At 46.9% G+C, this 22,130-nt stretch overlaps 1 protein-coding gene across 2 annotated transcripts in view; it reads left to right on the top strand.

The window, feature by feature from the left end:
- ZWILCH (zwilch kinetochore protein) overlaps nucleotides 1-22,130 on the top strand; it is a 189,327-nt gene that overhangs the window by 123,636 nt on the left and 43,561 nt on the right. For both annotated transcript variants that reach the window (XM_063925568.1, XM_063925567.1), the window contains one exon: nucleotides 12,567-12,622. In XM_063925568.1, coding sequence (XP_063781638.1) covers nucleotides 12,567-12,622 — 56 coding nt within the window. The remainder of the gene's footprint in view (nucleotides 1-12,566; nucleotides 12,623-22,130) is intronic.

Here is a 22,130-nt window from a genome sequence, read left to right as displayed (position 1 = left end):
CTTCACTAATCTCGTGAGAGGTGCAGTTCCTACTGTGGTTTCTGATATGGTGGCCGCTAGAGAGAGCGCTGAAATTGTTGTCGAATCGTCTTCTTGATCACACTCCTGAGGAAAGTTCAAAACAGGGTACAACTTGCACGGGTTAATAATTGCCTGGGTTACTTGGTTAACATCATTGACATTTACAGGGTTACTAAGAGTTTGTGTTTTACAACCCAGTGCGTTTCTCTCCGCAATCAACTTCTCTCCTGCAATGTATGGTGGAGGAGGGGCTGTGGCTATCAGCTTCCTGACTGCCCCAGATCCCGCCGCCAGAGCCAAACCTCTCTGTATCTCACCTTCCTGCTGCCACAACTGTAAATAATCATGATGCTGAATTCGTCTCTTTGTTGATTTTATGAGACATATCCTCCTCCTTAAATTTTGTAACACTTCTGGACTGAAGCTACCTATTCTTGGGAATTTCTCCCTGTCTTGTACAGTCATTCTCTCCCATTCATCACATAAAGATTCTGTGTGACTTCCGTATTTTTCACACATGATGTACCTTGCCGACCCAACTGGTCGGTTCTCTGAATCAACCCGAACCGAGGTTGATCGCCCCCTACCTGAACAATTGGCCCCCATAATCTGCAGGTGTTGCTTACTACTCCTGTGATCTTTATATCACGGTCTTCAGCGAACCCTTACAGCAAACCAAATTATTCACAATAGGCCGGCGGTGGCGGTTTACCGAGTACCCCACTCACTCGCCCACCTCGACCAATACGACCTGATCACACCGATATGGTGCTGGCGTACTCGATACAGGGCCCCTATGGAACCTTCTGTTTACTGGAACATATGAGGGTTACCCGCAGGACACTTACTCTTTCCAGTAAAGGTGGGGTTGTTAGATAGTTCCTGAGTGACCAGCGAACTTCCCTTTCAAAAATAAAAAATTACACAAATCACGTCAGAATGTACAAATAGCGTTTGTGACCACTTTACTCTAATGGTATTAGGTCAGATTACTAACTACTGCACACAATTACGTGCGGTACAATCGTTCAGTACATAAGCACTACTTGTTATTGTACTGAAAGATCAATGGAATCGAAAATTTCGGCTGCGAATTCCTTCAGCATGAGCTTGTATGGCCTATATGGGTTCTGCACCAACACCCCTGGCGTTGTGCCTCTTGTACCTTTATAGCGGACCTCTTTGTCTATTTTACCTGTTACCTTATGACCTCCTGGTCTGTTACCTTATGACCTCCTGGTCTGTTACCTTATGACCTCCTGGTCTGTTACCTTATGGTCCGCTATACTCTAATGCTCAAATATTATTTAACCAGGGATGCCTCCCTAGCCACCGTATATGTCACTTACACGTATGTTCCTTGACGAGTACCCGACTTTCCTTTTGGTTCAACCTCTAAGTTATATAAACTTATGTGATAAAAACACACTCACTCAACACATGTACACTTTGTTTCTATATCTATTTCTGCGCAGAAATTGTCTTCAGCCCAGCTGTGTTACCAATTAGGAGCAGGATCTGTTAAACTAAATTTCAGATTTTTCCAAAAATAGATTTGCGTTATTTACCGCGTCGCGTTATCTACCGCTGTGCGTTATTTATCGCCTTTGCGTTAATTATCGCTTTGCGCTAAAATCCAACTTTTCGTGACGAGCTACGTGGGCGTAACCGGACGCTACGTTGCGTAATGTACGCTGCGTGCGTCTGCCTCTGGATTGCGTACGCTAGTCTTTGTTAGAGACACGTGTACGCAAAACAAAGATCCACCGTAACACAATTTCTACCTTTATCAATGTAGATGATCCCTGATCATCTACCGCACACCACACTGACTGCCTTATCTCCCAGACAAGCCGTGTGTTGGTCTATATTTTAACTATTACCTCTACTATGAAATAACAGCAAATCTCTTTTAGCACTTTCTATCAACTATAAAAATTGGCAAACAGGAATAGTGATATACGAAATTGAAAAAGAAATGCAGATATATATGTATGCGTGCGTGTATACGCAAGACAGAAGAGAAATACAGTTTTAAAAGACACAAGCGTTTTGTTCTTACTTCCGGTTCCCGGATTCCTTCAGCACTCTTTATCTAAGCGAAGCAGACGCTTATCCCGTCAGCACTGTGAGACAACCTCCCACCCTTTGCTGGGGGATAATGTCTGCTGATCTACCTAGTGCAGATATGAGAAGGACAGGACGAGTCCCCAATTGACAATTCTAAATTCTTTTGTCGTATAAACAACCCTTAATGAAGTCTAAGAACACAGTACGCTGTTTATTTAAGAAGTACCGTAAGGGTACGCTAGTTGCGTAACGATCGCTCAGCCGTAGGCGAGACGCTCAAGCGTCACGTTCGCTCACGGCCCAGAGATCACAGGACAGCACGTTATTGGCTATGATTAGAGTAATGATTCGCTACGGCGTAGCGGACGCTCGAGACCACGAGGAGATCACCAGCGGCGCAGACGCTCACAACGCTATACCTTTATGACTAAACCTTTTATCAATGAAATACACAGAATACCTTAATGTGAATACAGGGTGTAAGTGCAACCTTGTGTAACCTGACTAACTACAAAGCTGCTTGAGCGTCACCGACGCTCAAGTGAACACAACACTATGAGAAAATACACAGATACCTGTTTAGGGTCCAAAGCCTATTATCTGTATTATAACTATTATACTTGCAAAAAGAATCACAGTACAAATGATACACTACAATATAACAGAGACTTCCTAACCAAATAACTATACAAGAAATACACTACAATACTATGCTGATCTAATACTATACAATACTAGTCAATGGGAGATACGAGAGAAAGAGAAGAGAGAGAGAGACGGAGAGAGAGACGGAGAGAGAGAGATTGGCTCACAGTAAGACAATATGATTACGGAGAGAAACTTACGCACAAAGGGTATGATCGCATGCGCCTCGATATCCAGCTCCCGATTATCAGCAGAAAACCGTTGATGAGAGTGAAGTTGGATATGGTCGGCCTGCCTATTTATGCCCCACACACAATGCAATCTCATAGTCCCTACAATCCCATTGTCCATTGGACGAAGGAATTCGGCCCTGCATCATAACAAAAGGTCATAGGTTGATTCATACAGGTGGGCTGTGACGATTTCCAACAGCTCAGGTGGGTGGGAAACTGGGTTTCCCGCCGCATACCTGAGTATGAGTAAATAATAGAAATGGACATAAACTTCTTATGTCCATAACTATCCGCACGAGCGATTTATACGCTCCAAACCAACACCGGAATATTGCTAATTAAATACTCTTCCGATGGGTACCAAACACTGCTGTATGACTCTTGTCAGACCCTTCGTACAATACAAAGAGGAATTCCTCCATTCCGGGACTTTCTATATTAACCAAACTTTCAGAAACTATCAAAGGGATCATGATCTATAAACTACATTAATTGTGAAAATATGTAACGAATGAGTCGCACGCTACGATTACATAAACTCTACCGTAAATACGCATACCGTGCGCCCGCGGGTGCACGCTATTGCGGGTATGCGCCTTCACGGGAGAGCGTACGCATGCGCAGCGCAGACCAGTGTGCGGTGCAAATATGGCAACGTGCATAGAAACATTTTTCTGACTTTGACAGGGCACAGTACCTAACTGGCTTGGAGGAGGGTCATAGGGGGAGGAGCCAGTGCACACCACCTGATCGGAAAGCTTTACTTTTGTGCCCTGTCTCCTGCGGAGCCGCTATTCCCCATGGTCCTTTCAGGAACCCCAGCATCCACTACGGACTCCGAGAAATAGAATTATCGGTAAGTAAATTCTTATTATCTCTTGGATTCCCGGTTTGTGCTGACAGAAAAGTCACACTTCGCTGGGAGTCCTTGCTAGGTATATCGCTGCTAAGAATTATACCAGGTTGCCCAATATTGTGCTGCTTGTTGTGTCGGCTACATGAGTCAACGGAGCTGGGGCTTCTCCCACATTACGTGGTGGTGATGCCGCAGACATATTGGAGGAAAATTTGGCAGCAGAGAGTTCAGGTTCAGGGGGTTCCTTGCCCCCCAGTGGGTCCGTAGCACTGGGGGCGACAAATGACCCACCTTGGGCTACCATTTTCACGCTGTTAAACACGCTTGTAACTAAATTGGCGCCCCCTGTGGGACCACCTGTGCCAATGCAGCAGTTTATGGTCCCTGCAATTAAACCGCCATGGGCAGATCAAATCTCCACTCAGTTACAGCAATTGAACTGGTCACTGACTAAATCTAAATGTCACTCTCGCCCACCTAAGACTAAGACGTCTTCTAAACGGGCCATTACCTCCTCACAATCCACTGTTATCCCAGACACATCCTCTGAGGAGGATGGTGCATATACTGACCCCACAGACACTGACTCAGATGCTTCTGATAGGGAATGGAAGTCAATGGTGGATGTTCCTGATTTGATTGAGGCTATCGGGCTCATTCTTCAGGTCTCTGTTGAACCTGAGCCTGAGGTTGTCTCTAGAAAGCCGGACAGATTTAAACGCAAGGAGGTGGTTAAACAAGTTTTACCTCATTCTCAACACCTGGCTGACATACGTCAGGAGTTCTGGGAAAATCCAGGGCCGAAATTCACACCGAATAAGAGACTGTTGGCTCGCTATCCTCTCCCCGCGGAGCTATGTAAAAATTGGTAAACTCCTCCGCCCGTAGATTCTCATGTGGCCCGCATGGTAGTTTCCTCTGCTCTGCCAGTATCTACAGTCACCTCTCTGAAGGAGCCGACGGATAGACGTGTGGAAGGTTGTTTGAAATCGATTTACACCCTAACGGGGGCTGTACATAGGCCAACTATTGCAGCGACATGGGCTGCTTAAGCTGTTGAGGCGTGAGCTCAGGAACTTGAGGCAGAACTGCCTTCCAATGCATCTGCGCATGCTCGACAATGTCTCTCCTATATTACCACAGCTTCTCTGTACCTTAAGGAGGCGGCCTCCGATGCCTGGGTGCTGGCGGCCAAGGCTGCTACTACGTCTGTCTTGGCCAGATGTATCCTTTGGTTGAGATCCTGGTTGGTAGATATGGATTCCAAGAAAACCCTGGAGGTGCTTCCTTTCAAGGGAGACATTCTCTTTGGAGAAGACCTCAATAAGATTGTGGCTGATCTGGCTACTGCTAAAACAGTTTGCCTATCTAGTACAGCTCCTTCTGCACAGAAGGCTAAAAGTACTTTCCCTCGGCCCTTTCATCCTCCAGGTAAAGCAAAAGGTCAGGCGTACCCAAAGCATACTCGCGCTTCCAGATCCGCCAAGCCCAGACCTAAGCGAGCCTGGGCTGCCCGTCAGCCTGCTTCCTAAACTGACAAGCCTGCCGCATGACGGGACGGGCCTCCCTCTGGGGGATCCCAGGGTGGGGGGCCGACTTCTAGGTTTTGCCCAGGAATGGTTGAAGACCACTTCAGATACCTGGGTAAGGGAAGTCGTCACTCGAGGTTACGCCGTACCCTTCAAGAATCGTCCCCCTCATCGATTTTGCCTGACAAAAGCAAACACTCTGCATTCGGTAGTATAGTCCCTCCTGACCACAGGAGTGGTGGTACAAGTGCCTCTGGCTCAGAGAGGCAAGGGGTACTATTCACCGCTGTTTCTAGTCCCGAAGCCGAACGGGTCCTCACGGCCCATTCTCCGTCTGAAGTCCTTGAACAAGTATGTGCGGGTCTCCAAGTTTCGTATGGAAACTCTTCACTCTTGTTCTGGCCTTGGAGCCTGGGGACTATATGGTCTCCCTGGACATACAGGATGCCTACCTGCATATTCCCATTGCAGTGTCTCATCAGCAGTACCTGAGGTTTTGCGGTGGGCATTACCAGACAACAATGTAGGCAACTGTGCGCACCCTCATGGGTATACCCAAGAGGGTGCGCACAGTTGCTTACATTGTTGTCTTGTCTTGAGTTTATTTTTGGTGGTTGGAACCACCATAGCTTCTGTTGCTGCACTATTGAGTTGGGGCGCTGGTTTTAGAATCTGTTGTATTTCTAAACCTTCATTACCAATTTCGGGCGTTACCCTTTGGTTTGACAACGGCTCCCCAAGTTTTCACCAAAGTAATGGCGGTCATGACGGCTTCACTTCACCGTCAAGGGGTCAGGATACTACCATATCTAGACGATTTGTTGATCCTGGCAAATTCCCCAAAACTTCTCCTGTGTCCTCTCGATCTGACTGTCCAGTGCATGAAGGCCCACGGGTGGCTGATCAACTGGAAAAAATCCTCCCTGGTTCCTGCTCGGAGCATGGTACACCTGGGAGCTTTACTGGACACTCACAACCAGCGGTTACTTCTGTCTCAGGAGAAAGTCCTGAAACTTCAGGAGAAGATCCAAAGCTTCCTGTCCCGTCCGCAAGTGTCGATTAATTCGGCGATGCAAGTGCTACATCTCATGATGTCGGCTTTCGACATGGTGGAGTATGCTCAATTCCATTCTCGCCCTCTGCAGAAGTTGATTCTGTCCAAGTGGGATGGCCTGCCTCACCGGATCAGATCTCACATGATCTCCCTATCTCCGGAAGTCCGCCTGTCGCTGAGCTGGTGGCTTCAGGACCAACGATTGAGCAGGGGCCGTCCCTTCTGGATATTCTGGGTCCTGCTGACGACGAATGCCAGTCTGAGAGGTTGGGGCGCGGTGTTGCAACAACACTCTCTCCAGGGTCAGTGGACCAAGGAGGAGTCACTACTCCCGATAAACATTCTGGAACTGCGGGCAGTGTTCAATGCGTTGACAATGGCCCAGCATCTCATACAGAACAGACCTGTTCAAGTACAATCGGACAACTCCACCACGGTGGCGTAAATCAATCATCAGGGCGGCACTCGAAGCCGCATGTCAATGAGGAAAGTATCAAGGATTCTTCAGTGGGCAGAACGCCATCTGCCAGCCATATCAGCAGTGTTCATTCCGGGTGTTCTGAACTGGGAGGCGGACTATCTCAGTCGTCAGGACGTGCACGCTGGAGAATGGAACCTACATCCAGAGGTGTTTCAACTTCTCGTGGACAAGTGGCGCCTTCCAGATGTGGAACTGATGGCGTCTCGACACAATCACTATGTCCGGTCTTCGGAGCAAGGGATCTTCAAGCAGTGTTCGTGGATGCTCTGTCAATGCCGTGGAACTTTCGGCTGCCGTATGTGTTCCCTCCGGTGTCACTCCTGCCCAGAGTAATATGGACGTTCAAGCAAGAAGGGGGAAACCTACTTCTACTGCTTGTCGCTCCAGGTGGCATTGGTTCTCCGATCTACAGGGCCTCTCGTTGGATCGTCCACATCTACTTCCACAACGACTAGACCTCCTCGTTCAGGGCCCTTGTGTTTACCAGGATTTGGCCCCTCTGACTTTGACGGCATGGCTCTTGAAGCTTCCGTCCTGAGGGCCAAGGGTTTTTCTGAGGCGGTGGTTCAAACTATGTTGAAGGCCCATTAAACCGACTTCTGCTCGGATATACCATAGGGTCTGGAATGCTTACTTTTCTTGGTGTGCGTCTCATAATCATGATGTTTTCAAGTTCAGTACGGCGAAACTATTGGCCTTTCTACAACAAGGCCTAGACTTAGGCCTGCGTCTGGCCTCCCTCAAGGTTCATATCTCTACCTTGTCGGTTTGGTTTCAGAGAAAGATTGCTACCCTACCTGATGTCCATACATTCACTCAGGGTGTGTTGCGGATTCAACCTCCTTATGTGCCACCTGTGGCCCCTTGGGATCTGTCGGTGGTTTTGGAGGCCTTACAAGAGTCTCCGTTTGAGCCTCTTACCTCTGCTGACCTTAAGTGGCTTTCCCTTAAGGTGTTGTTCTTGCTGGCTATTGCTTCAGCTAGAAGGGTCTCTGACTTGGATGCCTTATCCTGTAAGTCTCCCTATTTGATTTTTCACTGTGACCGGGCGGTTCTTAGAACGCTGTCAGGTTATTTACCCAAGGTGGTGTCTTCCTTCCACCTTAACCAGGAGATTGTGGTTCCGGCCTTTAATTCTCCTGAGTTTTCTTTCAAAGAGCGATCTTTGGATGTGGTACGGGCTCTCCGTATCTATGTGAAGAGAACTTCCTCCATTAGGAAATCCGATTCTCTTTTTGTGTTTGGTTTTCACAAACGTGGCTGGCCTGCTTCCAAGCAGACTGACCAGATGGATTAGAATGGTGATTGCACATGCTTATGTACAGGCTGGTCGTCCGGTTCCTACTACCATCAAAGCCCATTCTACTCAGTCGGTTGGACCTTCTTGGGCGGCCCACCGTGGTGCGACCCTTGAACAATTGTGCAAGGCGGCTACATGGTCCTCAGGGAACACGTTCATTAGGTTCTCTGCCTTTGATACCGCCACTTCCCAGGATGCTTCCTTTGGACACCGGGCTCTTGTGCCCGCTACAGTGCGTCCCCTCCCATAAGGAACTGCTTTAGGACATCCCCGATGTGAATTCTTGTGGAGCCCAGTGTACCCCGCAGCAGAAAACGAGATTTATGGTAAGAACTTACTGTTGTTAAATCTTTCTGCAAGGTACACTGGGCTCCACAAGGCGCCTGCCCTGACGCTCTTTGCTTCTTTGGGTTGTTATTGGCATAGCCGTTGACACCCTCTCCTGTGGTGAGTGTGTGGTGTATTTGGCTACGAGCGGTTGTCGTCTCTGGTACCTGCTACTGCATTGGACTGGTTAACGAAACTGAGCTCCCTGTGCATGGAGGCGGGGTTATAGAGGAGGTGGCGCTGAGCATCTTGGGAACAGTCAAAAGCTTTGAGCCTGTTGGTGCCTCTGATCAAGATCCTACTCTACACCCCGATGTGAATCCTTGTGGAGCCCAGTGTACCTCGCAGAAAGATTTAACAACGGTAAGTTCAACAACCCCCCCCCCCCCCCCTCCCGTGTACCTGGCATCTCTCCGTGACCTAAAAACTAAAGTTGCAATGTTCCTGATGTGTGGGAACAAATTATATAAAAAACAAAATCATAATTTTTTTTTTTTACTAAAATCATTTTGGATAGGGTTAAATTCATGTTCTTCACCTAATTTACTCATAAAGCCCCGACTATTTCGGAGCGGTTTTTGGGGAAATAGTCAGTTAAGTGGTTAAAATGTTTTGACATTGCATTATGTCATTTTGCTTATTATAATATCACTGCTTATTTGAAAGAAAAAAAAATAATATAGGTAAAAGGTGTTCAGCAACCTGTTATACTGTGTAATTGCATATAAAAAACATGGATGAACTTGCAAAGCTCCAGAAACATCTGCAGTAACCTAAAGCTGTTTCTGGATTATAGCACCGTTCACTCCTGCTGCAATGGTATTATCTAATGCTGGTGCTGAGTCCTATCGGACTTATCGTACCTTTTAACTTATGCTGTTACAGCCTTTAGGGATTTTCCTTTTTTTTTTTTTCTTTTTTTTTTTATTGTTTGTGTGTTCGTGTTTTTTTTTTTGGGGGGGGGGGGGGGTTGTTGTTTATTAAATGAATAAATAAGTTGTACCTCTAAGTAGATGTACAGATTTGCTGTCATAATAGTGCATATCATTTGGTCTACAAGTAAATTTTTGGCAATTGCTGGGTTGCTTTGTGTGCTTTCCTGAGCGCTCTGTTTGTACTAAATGTACCTATTGAAGGGTAAAGACCTTTCTTAAGCCTCAAAAATATTTATTTCCTCTAAAGGCTAGTTTATTTCTTATGGTCATTCATTGTCCTAACCATGATCGCACTTGCATGAGTGGCCAGGCCTCCTTCACAGTGCCTCTAGCTACTTGTGGTGACCTCATTCTATCACCTGCATGTGGATAATGAACAATTATTTGACTGCGCTTCATTTGACTTCATATATCTGTTCCTAAACTCTAACAGTCTCCTGGAAATGTCCTGTGCAGGGGATAGATTCACATTAACATGTCCATATGACACTTAAGCAGCCAATACGCATAATAACATAATACAAGTTGGCTTGCTGATAATATTCGGAAATATGTATATTAAAAGAATTGGCTCATCGGAACTGAATATATTTCAGCTAAAGCTATGATCATGGAGGCAGGTATTTGCACATACTGCTAGGTAGCACCTAGTTCAGCAAATGTAAATACAATGTGGAAGGTATGGGAACTTGCGCATATATGCACCTAAAAATATCCTGAGTGGAGATTTCCAGTGGGCGGGGAACATATCGTAACCACATTTTACATGGGTATCATGCCTCCGCTCCTAACCTGCTCTGGATCTGTTTTTTGCATCTAGGAGTTGCCCTCTAATGTTGGTTGCTGCAACATCAACTCCTTAGTGAGGATTTCGGTCCTGATATTAGGTCTGGACCCCTTCTTTACAACTTTTGCAAATATATACAGGCATTTATGACTGCCCTCGGCCATCTTTGGGCACAAAAGCTGGGAGAGACTGGGATCTTCTCCACTGAATAACCTACCATTACTAGCTACTTGCCTGGTGGTGCTAGTTATCGTTGTGTGCTTTTTATCTGGCTGATCCTGCTCTATTGCTGGGCCCGATGTGCTGCCCCTCCTCCATACTGTGAACTTAACCAGCTGACTATTCCCGCAGTGTGGTGGTTCCTGCTCCACTTCCATTCTACCTACAGTCGCCTTACGTACCTGCTTTCCTTGAATCTTCGACTTGCTCCTCTTGTTGGTGCGGTGGTGGAGATGGACTGTGCCTGCAACTCAATGTGGTGGTCTGGCGGAGGGAACTTGTCCGCTGCTGCTGTGAACCTGGATGGTGAGACAGTCTTCTTGCTCCCTTAGATGAGCGACTTTGCTTGTTTGATTGCTGCTGCCCCACACTCTTTCAGTGGCCTTGTGGACGTGGTTACTTAAGCGTTGCTGTCTCCTGACGGCTCTGCACTCCTGTCTGGTCCGTTACCGCAAGAATCTTCTGCTGTTGATGCTGCCTAGACGCTTCTTCTTTGCCTCCTTTTGACCAGAGCCCACAGGGACCGCCGGCTTGAAATCTGCCTGTTTCTGCTATTTAGGTCTTTAGCTGGGACTTCCCTGGGCTGTTTGGTGTTGCGAAACCTGTCCAGATATCCGGACTACTGTTTCCTGTTTCCCCCTATCATAACCTTCATTTTCCCCTCTACGCAAACTGTCCCTCAAGAAGGTTTTCTTTATTACTGGTGCCCTCACTCCCCATTCCTTTATTTTGTTAAAGTAACTTTTCTTTGGGACATTCTCCCTCTGTGGACTGTGTATTTACATCTCTGTAAGATGTTACCTGCTTAAGCTTGGGACCAGGCTTTTATATTTTTGCTATATAACTTATTTTGCTAGTGTCTCTTCTCAGTGTTACTGTGAATTGTTTTGCTAATATTTGTGTCTTTTGATTGTTTTCATATACTGTTGCACTCTATGGAACTTCAACACCACACTGTATCAAACACTTTTCACCTCTTCTAGACATATGGGTGGGTATCTTGTAACTGGTGCAGCAAATCATACAGAGATGCCTTAAAGGCCCATATAGACGGGCCGATGCGGGGAGAGATGTGTGCTGAGCGAACCGCTCAGCACACATCTCTCCGCTCAGCACAGCGCGATCTTTGCTGAGCGTGCGGGGGGAGACGGGGGGGGGCGCTAACTTCACCCAGCGGGTGAAGTGAGCGACCCGCTAGATTGGCCTGCACGGCAGGCCAATCTAGCAGCAGCCATAGCTATCGCTGTAAGGGCTACACACGGATCGATCAGGCTTATATTCTAAGCAATCTGGTCAGATTGCTTAGAATATCGCTCCGTGAGTACCCCCATTAAGACCTCAAACTCTCCTAGGAGCTCTTCAGTCACTACTACTTTCAGTGATCATTATCTTGCAGAACTGTCTAGTAAAAGCATTGTCCTTTTTAAATTTCAGGTGTAAACATAATTTGAAGCACCGGATTTAGACCCCAACGCTTAGCATTGCCTTTTTAAATGTTGTGCCTGAATAAGTTGCTGCTTAGTAAATAAACCCTTAAATGTTAAAACATGTTCTAAATGGAAAGTGACTGTTTATATAGTAATTTGCTTGAAAAATGTCTTTAGAGAGCCAATAAATATTAAATTGCAAATAGTTTTATATACTTCCAAATATTTATATAAACTAGAATTTTCAAAATAACGTTTAAGATTAGCTTGAGATCATGGGAGGAGCCTTTAGGGGTATAGTCACCCTTTTCTATTTGTATGAAATGATGTTGGACAATAGCTTGCACTCCTTCGGCCCATCCAGGCCTCCATACAGATCTTATTAGGCCACTTCTATTGTGCTCCATATAAAATGTATGGATAGGCTCCCTTTCTTTACGCTGAAAGAACAGCTGCTTCTGGCTTTAGTTAACAGCGGGCTGGGGTAGAGGAGGGTACAGTAGGAACAATCCTGTCTTTGCTATCTGGAGGAACCAGACTAGAAAGAGAGGGCATTCTACAGATATCATCCTCTTTAAAGCTGTACCCCCCAAAAAATGTGTTTTTTGTTTTTAATAAAAGGCCGCTAGACAATAGTAATGTCTAATGTTTTTTTTTTTTAATCCATTTGTTTTGTTCTCAGAACTAAAGAATAAGCTGGATGGTGTTAATAATCCAGCACCTAAGAAAGAAGCAGAGGTGAGCACAAATGATATGAACTGTTTATAGGCTGCTTAGGGAAAGCTAGCTGCTCTTAGTGCTTCGCTGCGGCAATGAAAGGGTGCCTGCTTTGACAAGGTCACCATAAAGCTGTTTCTCTCCTGGCTGCATGTTGTAGGTAATACTCAGGAGTAATATTGCAATTATTAAACATGGCAATTACACTGAGTGATGCACATTCCGATTGCACAATTCAGCTGCTGTGCCCGAGGGTGCATAAAATAAAAAAGGAAACCTAAATAAAAATTGATAGAAAGCCGCGAAACAACAAGCGGGCCCGAGGGGACATAGTTTAATGTCGAGGTCTGTTGCTTGTAGACTGCCGAGGATTTACTCCTGAGGCTTGAAGGGTATCCAAACAGCCTCGATAAAATAATTTCCCAGTCATTCTGTTCTGCTCATGTATTATGTATGCCCAAGTCTCGCTGCACACATGATGGATGTGGACACTTAATTTCTTTTAGGCATTCTTCATATGTATTGCTTTTAAACAGGTGACTAAGCCATTTAAGTGTAGAACAGAGCCAGTTAACGCTTTCAGTGTTGTAAACCCAGCTGTCTTTATTCAGGTCACATAAATTACAGCCAAAACCAATCGGTATTTACACGTTATTGCCAGGCTCAGCTGCCGTCCATAGTCTGTGTAATTGTGTGCTGCAGTGGTCACAGAAGCGGGCATCGTTTCAGTTAAGGTTCTGTCACAGAAGCTTTGTTTATATATTCTAAGTAAAGATACATTGTGGTTGGATTGGCCATATAGGATAGCAGAATTGTATGAATAGTGAATGTCAAACAAAGATAATTTCTCTATCATCTATAAGGGATACTGGGGACACTTAGTACGATGGGGGGTATAGATGCTGTCCAAAGGAGCCGGTGCACTTTAAATTTCTTCAACAGGGTGTGCTAACTCCTCCCCTCTATGCCCTCCCTCACAGCTCAGTTTAGAAAAATGTGCCATCAGAAGAGATTGCACACTGGAGCTCCAGAGAGTTTTTCTTCAGTTTATTTTAATGTTTGTTATTTTCAGGTAAGCTGTTAGCTAACAGCTTACCTGCACTGAGGGACACTGGGGGTGGGGGGGGGACCGACACCGGCCTCCTGGAGGTGCTGAGTCGGATCCCGCTGACAGAACAACGGTCCTGAGGGTCAGTGTACCCAGGCATTGCACTCTCGCGCAAACACCCGCGGCACACCGCACTCCCCGCCCCCCCCTCCCCCCAGTGCAGAGTGGTGAGTGACAACCGGGGACCCCACTTGCCCATAGCCCCCCTGCGTAAACTGGCCAGCAGTTGTGAAAATAGGTGTTGGTGCCTCATTTTACACACATTGGGGACTTTTGCCAGTATAAATATACATGCAGCTCCAGCGCCATTGCAAGGGGCGGAGCTTCCTCAGAGCGGGACCATCGGCTTCCTGGCGCCATTTCCTGCACTCACAGCATTGCTGCAGTACTGCCAGCTCCTCCAAGTGATTCTCCACGTCAGACACTGGTACAGGAGTGTAGTTAAGGGGTAGAGCCCCCTGTGGTACCCTTGTATAAGGCTCCTCACGCACTGTACACCTAATTGCCTCTCCTCTAACTGTACAGTTGTTAGTTTCCGGCTGTGTGCTGGTTCCTCCTCTCTGAGTCTCTCCAGACATACTGGGCTAGGCAGGCTTGCTTGTACCTGTGTATGTGTGAATGTAAATGTCCTCTGTAAGCATGGTGAAAAAAGTTGTGTTCACCATTTGAAATACCAGTTTCTCTAACGTCCTAGTGGATGCTGGGACTCCGTCAGGACCATGGGGAATAGCGGGCTCCGCAGGAGACAGGGCACATCTAAATAAAGCTTTTAGGATCACATGGTGCGTACTGGCTCCTCCCCCTATGACCCTCCTCCAAGCCTCAGTTAGGTTTTTGTGCCCGTCCGAGAAGGGTGCAATCTAGGTGGCTCTCCTAAAGAGCTGCTTAGACAAAGTTTTTTTAGGTTTAAATCTCAGTGAGTCCTGCTGGCAACAGGATCACTGCATCGAGGGACTTAGGGGAGAGATTTCCAACTCACCTGCGTGCAGGATGGATTGGAGTCTTAGGCTACTGGACACTTAGCTCCAGAGGGAGTCGGAACACAGGTCCTCCTGGGGTTCGTCCCGGAGCCGCGCCGCCGATCCCCCTTACAGACGCTGAAGACGGAGGTCCGGAAAGCAGGCGGCAGAAGACTCCTCAGTCTTCATGAAGGTAGCGCACAGCACTGCAGCTGTGCGCCATTGTTGCTACACGTCTCACTGATTCAGTCACGGAGGGTGCAGGGCGCTGCTGGGGGCGCCCTGGGCAGCAATATTAAATACCTTTAGTGGCAAAATAAATACATCACATATAGCCATTAAGGCTATATGTATGTATTTAACCCAGGCCAGTTTTCTTAAAACCCGGGAGAAAAGCCCGCCGAAAAAGGGGCGGAGCTTATTCTCCTCAGCACTCAGCGCCATTTTCCTGCTCAGCTCCGCTGGTGAGGAAGGCTCCCAGGACTCTCCCCTGCACTGCACTACAGAAACAGGGTAACAAAGAGAAGGGGGGCATAATTTGGCGATATTGATATATTAAAAGCGCTTATATCAAAAACAACACCTTCTAGGGTTGTTTATATACATTTATAGCGTTTTTGGTGTGTGCTGGCAAACTCTCCCTCTGTCTCCCCAAAGGGCTAAGAGGGTCCTGTCTTCGATTAGAGCATTCCCTGTGTGGCTGCTGTGTGTCGGTACGTGTGTGTCGACATGTATGAGGACGATGTTGGTGTGGAGGCAGAGCAATTGCCGGTAATGGTGATGTCACCCCCTAGGGAGTCGACACCGGAATGGATGGCTTTAGTTATGGAATTACGTGATAATGTTAGCACATTACAAAAGTCAGTTGACGAAATGAGACGGCCGGAAAACCAGTTAGTACCGGCTCAGGCGTCTCAGACACCGTCAGGGGCTGTAAAACGTCCCTTACCTCAGTCAGTCGACACGGGTACCGACACAGATGAATCTAGTGTCGACGGTGAAGAAACAAACGTATTTTCCAATAGGGCCACACGTTATATGATCACGGCAATGAAGGAGGCTTTGCAGATCTCTGATACTGCTGGTACCTCAAAAAGGGGTATTATGTGGGGGGTGAAAAAACTACCTGTAGCTTTTCCAGAATCAGAGGAATTGAATGACGTGTGTGACGAAGCGTGGGTTAACCCAGATAGAAAACTGCTAATTTCCAAGAAGTTATTGGCATTATACCCTTTCCCACCAGAGGTTAGGGCGCGCTGGAAAACACCCCCTAGGGTGGATAAGGCGCTCACACGTTTATCAAAGCAAGTGGCGTTGCCGTCTCCTGATACGGCCGCCCTCAAGGATCCAGCAGATAGGAGGCTGGAAACTACACTGAAGAGTATATACACACATACTGGTGTTATACTGCAACCGGCAATAGCCTCAGCCTGGATGTGCAGTGCTGGGGTAGTGTGGTTGGATTCTCTGACTGAAAATATAGGGACAGTATTTTATTGACTCTAGAGCAATTAAAGGATGCTTTTCTTTATATGCGAGATGCTCAGAGAGATATTTGTACTCTAGCATCAAGAGTAAGCGCGATGTCCATATCTGCCAGAAGAAGTTTATGGACGCGACAGTGGTCAGGTGATGCGGATTCCAAAAGGCATATGGAAGTATTGCCATATAAAGGAGAGGAATTATTTGGGGTCGGTCTTTCGGACCTGGTGGCCACGGCAACTGCCGGCAAATCCACTTTTTTACCTCAGACCCCCTCCCAACAGAAAAAGACACCGTCTTTTCAGCCGCAGTCCTTTCGCTCCTATAAAAACAAGCGACCAAAAGGACAGTCTTATCTGCCGCGAGGCAGAGGAAAGGGTAAGAGAGGGCAGCAAGCAGCCCCTGCCCAGGACCAGAAACCCGCCCCGGGTTCTACAAAGCCATCAGCATGACGCTGGGGCTTTACAAGCGGACTCAGGAGCGGTGGGGGGGTCGACTCAAGATTTTCAGCAATCAGTGGGCTCGCTCACAAGTGGACCCGTGGATCCTGCAGATAATATCTCAGGGTTACATGTTGGAGTTCGAAAGGTCTCCCCCTCGCCGGTTCCTAAAGTCTGCTTTACCAACGTCTCCCTCAGAAAGGACGTCGGTTTTGGAAGCCATTCACAAGCTGTATTCTCAGCAGGTGATAGTCAAGGTACCCCTCCTACAACAGGGGAAGGGGTATTATTCCACACTATTTGTGGTACCGAAGCCGGACGGTTCGGTAAGACCTATTCTAAACCTGAAATCTTTGAACCTGTACATACAGAAATTCAAGTTCAAGATGGAGTCACTCAGAGCAGTGATAGCGAATCTGGAAGAAGGGGACTTCATGGTGTCCCTGGACATAAAAGATGCTTATCTGCATGTCCCAATTTACCCCTCACACCAAGGGTATCTCAGGTTCGTGATACAAGACTGTCATTATCAGTTTCAAACGCTGCCGTTTGGTTTGTCCACGGCCCCTCGGGTCTTTACCAAGGTAATGACCGAAATGATGGTTCTTCTACGAAGAAAAGGCGTATTAATTATCCCTTACTTGGACGATCTCCTGATAAGGGCAAAGTCCAGAGAACAGCTGGAAGTCGGTGTAGCACTAACCCAGGTAGTGCTTCAGCAACACGGGTGGATTCTGAATCTTCCAAAATCTCAATTGACCCCGACAACTTCCTGGGAATGATTCTGGACACGGTTCAGAAAAAGGTGTTTCTCCCGGAGGAGAAAGCAAGGGAGTTATCCGAACTTGTCAGGAACCTCCTAAAACCAGGAACTGTGTCAGTACATCAATGCACAAGAGTCCTGGGAAAGATGGTGGCTTCTTACGAAGCGATTCCATTCGGCAGATTCCATGCACGGACATTTCAGTGGGATCTGCTGGACAAATGGTCCGGATCGCATCTGCACATGCATCAGCGGATAACACTGTCACCAAGAACAAGGTTGTCTCTCCTGTGGTGGTTGCAGAGTGCCCATCTGTTAGAGGGCCGCAGATTCGGCATACAGGACTGGGTCCTGGTGACTACGGATGCCAGCCTACGAGGCTGGGGAGCAGTCACACAGGGAAGAAACTTCCAGGGCGTGTGGTCAAACCTGGAGACGTCCCTTCACATAAATATACTGGAGCTAAGAGCGATCTACAATGCTCTAAGCCTGGCAAAATCGCTGCTTCAGGGTCAGCCGGTGTTGATCCAGTCGAACAACATCACGGCAGTCGCCCACGTAAACCGACAAGGCGGCACGAGAAGCAGAAGAGCAATGACAGAAGCTGCAAGGATTCTGCGCTGGGCGGAGAATCATGTCATAGCACTGTCAGCAGTGTTCATCCCGGGAGTGGACAACTGGGAAGCAGACTTCCTCAGCAGACACGACCTTCACCCGGGAGAGTGGGGACTTCATCCAGAAGTCTTCCACATGATTGTGAACCGTTGGGAAAAACCAAAGGTGGACATGATGGCGTCTCGCCTCAACAAAAAATTGGACAGATATTGCGCCAGGTCAAGAGACCCTCAGGCAATAGCTGTGGACGCTCTGGTAACACCGTGGGTGTACCAGTCAGTGTATGTGTTCCCTCCTCTGCCTCTCATACCAAAGGTACTGAGAATTATACGGAAAAGAGGAGTAAGAACAATACTGGTGGCTCCGGACTGGCCAAGAAGAACTTGGTATCCGGAACTTCAAGAGATGCTCACGGAGGATCCGTGGCTTCTACCTCTAAGAAGGGATCTGCTTCAGCAGGGACCTTGTATGTTCCAAGACTTACCGCGTCTGCGTTTGACGGCATGGCGGTTGAACGCCGGATTCTAAAAGAAAAGGGCATTCCAGAGGAAGTTATTCCTACCTTGATTAAGGCTAGGAAGGAAGTGACTGTACAACATTATCACCGCATTTGGCGGAAATATGTTGCGTGGTGTGAGGCCAAGAAGGCTCCAACGGAAGAATTTCAATTGGGTCGATTCTTACATTTCCTGCAAGCAGGATTGTCTATGGGCTTAAAATTGGGGTCCATTAAAGTTCAAATTTCGGCCTTATCAATCTTCTTCCAGAAGGAATTGGCATCAGTGCCTGAAGTACAAACTTTTGTCAAAGGTGTACTACATATACAACCCCCAATAGTGCCTCCAGTGGCACCGTGGGATTTGAACGTAGTTTTGAATTTTCTCAAATCTCATTGGTTTGAGCCTCTAAAATCGGTAGATTTAAAATACCTTACATGGAAGGTAACCATGCTATTGGCCCTGGCTTCAGCCAGGAGAGTTTCAGAGTTGGCGGCTTTATCATACAAAAGCCCATATCTGATTTTCCATTCGGACAGGGCAGAACTGCGGACACGTCCTCATTTCTCCCTAAGGTGGTTTCGGCTTTTCACTTGAACCAGCCTATTGTGGTGCCTGCGGCTACTAGCGACTTGGAGGACTCCAAGTTACTGGACGTTGTCAGAGCATTAAAAATATATATTTCAAGGACAGCTGGAGTCAGAAAATCTGACTCGTTGTTTATATTGTATGCACCCAACAAGATGGGTGCTCCTGCGTCTAAACAGACGATTGCACGTTGGATCTGTAGCACAATCCAACTTGCACATTCTGTGGCAGGCCTGCCACAGCCTAAATCTGTAAAGGCCCACTCCACAAGGAAAGTGGGCTCATCTTGGGCGGCTGCCCGAGGGGTCTCGGCATTACAACTTTGCCGAGCAGCTACGTGGTCAGGGGAGAACACGTTTGTAAAATTTTACAAATTTGATACTCTGGCTAAGGAGGACCTGGAGTTCTCTCATTCGGTGCTGCAGAGTCATCCGCACTCTCCCGCCCGTTTGGGAGCTTTGGTATAATCCCCATGGTCCTGACGGAGTCCCAGCATCCACTAGGACGTTAGAGAAAATAAGAATTTACTTACCGATAATTCTATTTCTCATAGTCCGTAGTGGATGCTGGGCGCCCATCCCAAGTGCGGATTGTCTGCAATACTTGTACATAGTTATTGTTACAAAGATCGGGTTATTACTATTGTTGTGAGCCATCTTTTCAGAGGCTACTTCGTTTTTTGTTATCATACTGTTAACTGGGTTCAGATCACAAGTTGTACGGTGTGATTGGTGTGGCTGGTATGAGTCTTACCCGGGATTCAAGATCCTTCCTTATTGTGTACGCTCGTCCGGGCACAGTACCTAACTGAGGCTTGGAGGAGGGTCATAGGGGGAGGAGCCAGTACGCACCATGTGATCCTAAAAGCTTTATTTAGATGTGCCCTGTCTCCTGCGGAGCCCGCTATTCCCCATGGTCCTGACGGAGTCCCAGCATCCACTACGGACTATGAGAAATAGAATTATCGGTAAGTAAATTCTTATTTTTTTTCCCCCCTCCCCTGCAGATTCTCTCATGTGTGAACAATGCAGACCGCCTTCACAAGGTAGTGGGGCTTCTGGGGGTGATTTGCAGGAGCCAGCTTGGCTCAGTTCTATTAATACTATGATTGCTGACATGTCCAATGAATTGACTACTGCCAGACAGGAAAGGCAGTAGTTACAACAGTCTATGGCTGCTCTGACAAAAGATAGGGCAGACAGCAGATGTAACTCCCCTCTACTAATTCCATTACCCCAAAAAAGGGGGTTACCTGATATCCTCTCGGAATCCGAGGAAGAGGTATCAGAGGGGGAGGAGCTGGAATCTAATACTGAGTTACATGATTCCTCTGCTGCACAGGGTGTAGACTCTTTTCATTGCAATAAGGGATGTCCTAAATATTCCTGGGAATGAGACAGATGTGCAGCAATCCTTTTTCTCTGCACAGAAAAGGGTGCAGGTTACATTTCCTGACTCAAAGGAACTGGATGATCTTTTCAGGGAGGCATGGGCTACTCCTGACAAATTCCAAGTGTCAAAAAAAATGGGTCGCCACCTTTCCTTTTGCTCATGAGGGGCAAAAGGTCTGGGAAACTCCTCCAGCTGTTGATGCGTCGGTATCACGTCTGTCAAAAAAGACGGTGCTGCCGGTTCCTACGGCTTTTAAGTAACCTGCAGACAGGAAAATAGAGACAACCTTAAAATCTATTTATGTTGCAGCAGGGGCCTCCCAAAGGCCTGTTATTGCAGGTTTTTGGGTGACCCACGCCATACTGGTAACCTTCAGGAGGGCCTCACTGGGGATAAATCCCTGGCTGATATGGTGACACTGATTCAGCACATCCAAGAATCTGCCCGCTTACTCTGTGATACCATCAAAGGAATTGGCATTATAAATACCCGTACCTCTACCATGGCGGTTTCTGCATGCAGAGTGCTGTGGTTGCGTCAGTGGGTGGCGGACGCAGAGTCTAAGAGGAGTGTGGAAGCCTTGCCCTTCACAGGTGATAGGCTGTTTGGAGGTGAATTAGATACCTGGATTTTGAAGGCTACTGCTGGGAAAACCACGTACCTCCCCTCTGCTGCTCCACCGGCTAGATATTCTTGCACTGGGCCCTCACTGCAGTCCTTTCGGACAGCGCGCTTTAAGGGTAAGACAAGAGGTGTCTCAAATGTGGATACTATTCCAGCCTTTTTGTGCTACCAAAACTGGACGGTTCAATGAGGCCCATTTTGAACCGCAAATCGCTAAACCCATGTCTGTGGGTTTTCCGTTTCAAAATGGAGTCTCTGAGAGCAGTGATCTCAAACCTGGAGGGGTTCTTGGTCTCTCTAACATAAAGGGGTATATGCAATTGCGGTCGAATTCCCGAAATTGTCGAATTTCGGGTCATTTTCGACCAAAAAAAAAATTCGCCTATGCAATTCAGTGCTTTCCGACCAAAAAACGGACTTTCAAAATTCGACTTTTTGAAATTCGAATTTTTGCAAATTCGACTTTTCTGCAATGATATAAGTGCTGCAATTCGACCAAAGCATATTCAATTCAAGTTTGGAAATTTGACAGCAGTGCTTTTAGACAGCAAATTCGTCATTTTCAATCCGCCACACTTTGGAGGGTGAAAACAAATAAAAAAATTTTAAACATGTTTTTTTTTGTGTTTTTTTTTTTTTGGGAATAGCAGATCTATTTATATTAGAAGGGATTAGGTACTTTTTTTTTTTTTTTTTTTTTTTGGAGGCACAAATATTATTTATATATTTTTTAAAATATTATTTTTTTTAATTTTTTTTTTTTTATTGCTGGAACGGTAAAATCCTAAAAAAAAAAAATGGCGTGGGGTCCCCCCTCCAAAGCATAACCAGCCTCTGGCTCTTCGAGCTGGTCCTGGTTCTAAAAATGCGGGGAAAAAATTGACAGGGGATCCCCCGTATTTTTAAAACCAGCACCGGGCTCTGCGCCTGGTGCTGGTGCCAAAAATACGGGGGACAAAAAGCGTAGGGGTCCCCCGTATTTTTAACACCAGCATCGGGCTCCACTAGCTGGACAGATAATGCCACAGCCGGGGGTCACTTTTATGCCGTGCCCTGCGGCC

Source organism: Pseudophryne corroboree, chromosome 6, assembly GCF_028390025.1.
Source record: "Pseudophryne corroboree isolate aPseCor3 chromosome 6, aPseCor3.hap2, whole genome shotgun sequence".
Classification (NCBI taxonomy): domain Eukaryota; kingdom Metazoa; phylum Chordata; class Amphibia; order Anura; family Myobatrachidae; genus Pseudophryne; species Pseudophryne corroboree.
This window is presented reverse-complemented; position numbering and strand designations above follow the sequence as displayed.